Here is a 6,382-nt window from a genome sequence, read left to right on the forward strand (position 1 = left end):
TTGCTTGGATTCGATTCCACCTCCTGCTCATTGTGAGCTTCAATTGCAAGGTGTCGAGCTACTGCCCACGCTGCCAAATCTCAGTAGGTTCCCTTGCTACTCGATTTCCGCAAAAGCTTTCAAGATCCCATGCTCGAGGTCGCTTCACGCGGTTAGCCGGGGCTCAAGAGCCGTGCTCCTAGGCTCTAATACCACTTGATGGATGCGGATGTGCAGTGTGCAAGACAGGAAAGGAGAGAAGGGGATTGAGTAGACACAGTCTTCTGGGTGGAGCATTAGAGAGTACACGACTCTCTTCTCCTTATTTCCTTTATGAACGAACATGATGAGTAAGCGGACAAGCGCCCGGCCCACGGGGCCTAAAACCCAACAAATGCACATCATTTTCTTGATATGTGTACCAAGAGAGATCGTAAGTATGGAATACTTATCACATGTCATTTTCTTGATATGTGTATCAAGAGAGATCATAACCGTGGAATACTTGAACTATCATAGGAAGAGTATATTCACAATGTCTTGCAACGTTTTAACATGCAAGGGGGGAAAGCATTGAGTACCCCAATGGCTGCATATGTAAAGCTTGGCAAGAATGATTGCCCCAAATCGGATGTTGAAAAGGCAAAGATGCAAAAGATGCCATATTCTTTGACAGTTTGCAGTCTCATGTACACCATGGTTAGCATACAGCCAGACATTGCATCTATAGTGGGAGTGGCCAGTACGTATATGGAAAACCTGGGTAGAAAGCATTGGGAAGCAGTGAAGCATATCTTGAGATACATCAAGGGTTCAACCAGCAAGTGCTTACACTTTGGGAACAATGATGCATCCATAGTTAGATATATTGATTTTTATTATGAGGTTGTGTGGACACTAGGAGATCCACATCTGGCTACGTTTTCTTGTTTGCCAGAGCAGCAATCTCTTGAAGATTATTTCTCCAAAATTTCACTTCGTCTTCCACCACTGAGACTGAGTATGTTACAGTTTCTAGTGCCACCAAGAGAGCTATGTGGTTATCTCGTTTAGTGGGAGACCTTGGTATACACCAGACTCTAGTGCTACATTGTGATAGCCATAGTGCGTTAGCAGAAATGCCCATCAACTCTATGCAATGTGCAAACCGCTTTGAGAACTGACTTGATGTGTTTTGATTTGGAATGAAACAAGGGGGGGGGGGGGGTGTGAAGCTATGGGTATGCTTCACACTTGTATTGTTGTGCATACCAACCCTTACACTCATAACCACTTGGGCCATGTTGACCTTCAAGTGGGAGATTGTTGGGTTTCAGGCCAAGTGTTCATCCGTCTGTCCGTCTACTAACCCTTATCTTATTCTTTCTTATACAAAAGAATAAGGAGCAGTGAGTTGTTACTCACTCAGAGCTCCACCACACCTCATGTACGACTGCACTGCACTCGCCTCAAAGTTCATTATTAATGTTATCAAACAAATCCTAGTCCACAACTACCAAATGATCATTCACTCGATGCCACCTTATGTAGTGTGGAAGGATGCTATGAAGTTCTGAGAAGATATCATGTACTCACATAATAAACTTCTTATCCACCTTGCAAAACATGTCATCAAAATCATGGACATCCTCAGAACCATCTAAAAATTCAAGGTATTTCTTTGACTTACAGATAAGCATAGTAACAATTTTCTTGAGCTTCTCATCATGGAAGAAGTCGATAAACACATGCATCCATCCATACCTCTCTCTGCTAAGCCCATTTGCTACTTTCAGGATTGACTGGTTTTGCTGGTGAGCATGTAGATGGTGACACGTATCACACAACTTGCAACATTTGATCTTAAGCACTTTTGTATTTTTTTGGTGGAGTTTTAATTTGAAACACTCAAAGGTTTCAAGGGCAAGACTGGCCACTTTGGACTTTCTTTTGGAGAAAGTGGGAGATGTCGCATTGTGCTGAAGCCAAGCACAAACCGAAGGGCATTATAAAAGTTCTCTTTTTTAGCCTGCACTCTTCTAACACTAATGTTGTAGAGAAGCTCACCATCAATGCGTGAAATGCATTAAAAATGTCCATTATGTATTCCATTGGGTGCCAATATTTTTTGTTTGAGGAATAGATATATGCAATAATCAAGTTAAACAATACATGAGTAAACAAAGAAAACCTCTTGTGGAGTTTAGAAAAAGCACAATTTGATTGGTTAGTTGAACACATCGTCGGTGTTACTTGTATACATAGCTTATAATGCATAAACGAGTGTGGATTGAATGAGCATCTCTTTGATTATCTTGCTCGTTTGTGATAAGATTTTTTTTTTTAATCCTACCTTTGTAACTATTAACAAGCTCGTTTCCTATGTATTTTCTCCTCAGGAGAACCCAACTTTATATAATGATGGTGGTAGAAATCCATCAAACATTATTCAAATTGAAGCTACTAAATAGTTTCACTAAATACTTACAAGGACAATGGTCGAAGTCTTACGCTCTCCATTTATACTTCTTCTATGGCATCAAGATGTAGAGTGCATGAGAGAGAGAGAGAGAGAGAGAGAGAGAGAGAGAGAGAGAGAGAGAGAGAGAGAGAGAGAGAGAGAGAGAGAGTAGTGGAGATGAGCACAAAGAGGATGCAATCAAATATAAATGTAATAGGTAGTTGAGTGCAAGCAAATGAAACTGAGTGGGAGAATCATAAAATCTCATATATCGAAGAAATGAATCTGCATTCGTTGAGTGTGATTTATGGCACATTCATTTTATATTAGATTCGGAAAGAAGAAAGATTTGAGCAAATCATAAATTATTATTCATGTTTTGCAAACAACTTAATATCCTTTAATTGCAAAAAAATAAGATAGAATTTAAAAAATCCAAGCTACCCTTACAGTAGCCCATCTCCATTGATCGGCAATATTCTCTCTCTAGTGCACCAAAAGTTTTCCTAAAGGTGAATCTTTCGAGCTTCTCCAAAGTTATCGAAGAATTGGTGGAAAAAACTATGAGCACTTTCAATGCAAGGAAGTAAGAAGATATGCATGCTTTTAATACTTACACCCAATAATTTTCAAGCCTAGTTGGGGGCAACATGGGTCAGGAGTGGTGTAATTATTAATATATGATGTGTGACCCATTGGATTCCTCCCTAACCCTAATACATTGGCGTTGTAGAAAAGCTTCATTCAATTGGGACTCTATTGAAGCATCACATCTCCCAAACCACTTCTTTATCATGCATCCATCCCATGCTCAAGATCTTGCTTTTATGCATCTTTTGTACTCTTGAACCCTTTCCATGCTCACAACCACAGTTGGAAGAGATCAAGACTCAAGTAGGAGGAGCATATGGTGTTTATAAATTATATCTTAACTTGGAGAAAGTTTGCAAGGAAATGCTTTCGGACATTCTCAAACTCTTTCCTAGTAGACCTTGAGATGCTTCCATCCCCCACTTCAATACTATAAAGAAGAATGTCGGTGTGACCAATGTGTCAAAAAGGCACTTTTTGAGAACCCAAAAGGTCAAAAAGATACTTCTTGAGAACACAACGTTTGGAACCCCCTATATTACACATATTCTCAAACACGTAGTATGTTTTCTTCGTACCTTTTCAATGATGCATAGCACATTCATGTCATACTTGTCATGGACCAGAATCTCAATGCCAAGTTTCCTAAAATTCTCAGATCCCTTCCAAGTGTCTCATTGTTGTAGACAATGCATTGCTCCTCCTTATGATTGGTTTTCACAAGCATAACCTTTATTTTGGATTCATTCACAATCAGCCCACTACTATGGAAGCAAAAAGTTCTTAAGGATAACTATATACTTTTTGTGCATACTCTAAAGTATGTATTAGAGGCACTACATCATCCGCACAGAACAGAAGCATGACTACCACATTGCAAATAGCAACCTCTTCAATGTCTTCTTGTTGCATAAGGTCAGGACAATTCGTTTCAAATGATTGATGCACGAGAGAGAGAGAGAGAGAGAGAGAGAGAGAGAGAGTTTCTTTTGTGACATTATGTTGGATGGACGCCCTGGCAAAAGTGGGCTTGAATACACTCAAGGAGACCTCCAAATTTGGTGTGAGCAACATCAATGTCAATATAAGTAATCTACGGAGCCTCAACACTAACTACCAGAGGCATGAGAACGTGCGATCAAGGGTGGTCATAACTTATCACACCCATCAAATTCTATGGTAAGATTTTGCATTGAAGTAATCTTGGGGCAGTGTGCCCCACCCCCCTCTATATTCGCGAGTCTTGAACCCACCACATGGGAGTTTCCCACACACGTCTTAACCACATCGCTATAAGGTGCCACATTCCCTTAGGTGCATTGCATGTGCAAAGCTATCTCATGTACCCAAGATTACATGAGATTACTTTTGCCGACGAGATCTATAGAGCATGATTGTTGTCGATGCTTGATTTGAATAGGAACCTTAGATCTCAACCCCTTATGCCTGTGGTAAGTAGAGCTGAGGCATGTGGAGTGAACAATCCAAGTTTTACCAAAATAGCTTGGGAAGGGGAACAATGCTCTCTCTTAAAGTTGGTTGGATACTATTTCTTTTGAAAGCAAACAGCATGCAACAACTAAGTACCAAAGGTTTAAACTTCTTGAACAAGAAGTAAACCTTATAATGGGAGGGAGCTAGATGAGGTGCAATTGAGACCCCGTGCAAGAGCAAAAACTAATTATACTCCTCGCTCATTCTACAAGTAAGAGAGTAGACATACATGTTATCCCCTGCATCATAAGTATATACAAGTTTCACAAAGGAATTATTTCTGATTCTGTGCAGTCCTTGATCAAGCAAAGGTACACTTGTAGATGAACCTTGCCATCTCGGCCTGCAAGTCCTGAGCTTCAATGCAATGCGGCTCGCCTAGATGAAACCAGTGACCTTTACCTCTTGAGATGGATAGTTGGACATTCGGACAGAAGTCTTTGATCATATCGTAGAAGCGAATGGTCATGTCGTAGCGAAAATCAGTTTCCGCGGCATTGATGAAGATATGGGGATATGCAGACAAAGGGGTAAGCGGCGGCGCCATGTGGTGTACAGGATTCACGGGGGCATAATCGAGTGTTTCACCTATGGGCAAGGCATTGTTGTATCGTTCCTCAGTCTTTTCATTGAACGCACTTGCCCTCTTCTCCTCTGAGTGAAACCCTGGCTGAAGAAGCAACAGCCCTTTTATGTACATCGGAGTGAGATCAGAGGATGCAGCGTCCATGGCGACCTTGAGCATGATGTTCGCCCCCGCGCTTTCGCCAGCCAAGAAGCAATTGGAGAAATCGGCGTGCTCTCTGGAGAGCCAAGGGTCTGATGAATTGGTGTGCTGATGAAGGGCTTGTGCTCGAAGCCAGTTAAGAGCAAGGGAGCCATCATCGTAGGCAGCGGGGAGGCGATGGGTGGGGGCAAGGCGGTAAGAGAGGGAGACCCAAATAGAGTGGGATGTTTTGCAGGCGGTGGAGCAGAAGGCATGGAAAGGATACCAATGGGGCTGCCCGATAGTGTAAGCGCCGCCATGCGCGTAAAGAACAACGGCCTTGGGCATGGTGTCTGCGCCCTGAGGGTCTTGAGGACGGAAAATGCGCACCCACACACAGCCGTCCTCGTCCAATGGCACATCTCTGCTTGCCACTCCCTCTACGAACTCTGCGCATGCATCCACCGATACCAAACCCATCTCCATCTCCCTCTCTCTCTCTCTCTCTCTCTCTCTCTCTCTCTGTGTGTGTGTGTGTGTGTGTGTGTCTGCGTCTCTACCTACACATGATCTCTCTTTGGTTGGTTCTCTCGGAAATGCCTGGCCTGTGAGATGTTCACGTCCCTTAGCCTACAATCCCAGACAATACACTTTGATGCCGTGTGCGCACTGATCTTTCAGCTTCTTTTCTTATGTTTTGTTTTTTTGTTTATTTCCTAAAGCCTAATGCGCTCTTTTGGAGCTTCGCATGCTTTTGATATGTGTGAGTGTGTCTACTGAAAAATGACATCTTCGGCTTCTTTTCTTTTCTTTGCCTAATTTTTGGCATGATCCAGGCCATTACCCTTAGCCAAGATCGGACCTCTAGCTTGGAATGCTTTTGACATGGTGTTATTGCCATATGTCTACTGAAATATGACATCTTTCAACTTCTTTTCATTTCTTTACTTGGTAAGTAAGCCTAATGTGTTCTTCTAGCCTAGAAACAGGCACTTGGCATGATTTAGGCCATTACCCTTAGCCAAAATCGAACGGCCCGCTACTTTTGACACTTTTGACATGTTGTTATTGATGTGTGTGTATGCTAAAAATTGACATCTTTTGGCCTCTTTTCTTTTCTTTACTTGGTCACCCTAATGTGTTCGTTTGGCTTAGAAGTAGCCACTTGGTAT

At 42.1% G+C, this 6,382-nt stretch overlaps 1 protein-coding gene across 1 annotated transcript; it reads right to left on the minus strand.

Annotated features, from left to right (window-relative positions):
* Positions 1 to 4,675: 4,675 nt before the first annotated feature.
* On the minus strand, positions 4,676 to 5,845 carry LOC147460168 (carboxylesterase 20-like). The gene has a single exon (XM_086509972.1). The coding sequence runs from the start codon at positions 5,694 to 5,696 to the stop codon at positions 4,806 to 4,808; it is 891 nt and encodes a 296-aa protein (XP_086366098.1). The 5' UTR covers positions 5,697 to 5,845; the 3' UTR covers positions 4,676 to 4,805.
* Between the last annotated feature and the right edge of the window lie 537 nt (positions 5,846 to 6,382).

Source organism: Adiantum capillus-veneris, chromosome 4 (genome assembly GCF_014529385.1).
Source record: "Adiantum capillus-veneris isolate H3 chromosome 4, ASM1452938v2, whole genome shotgun sequence".
Taxonomy (NCBI): Eukaryota; Viridiplantae; Streptophyta; class Polypodiopsida; order Polypodiales; family Pteridaceae; genus Adiantum; species Adiantum capillus-veneris.

What these genes read in the sequence shown, in the direction of transcription:
- LOC147460168 (XM_086509972.1), bottom strand. Translation starts at nt 5,696, where the DNA reads ATGGAGATGGGTTTGGTATCGGTGGATGCATGCGCAGAGTTCGTAGAG.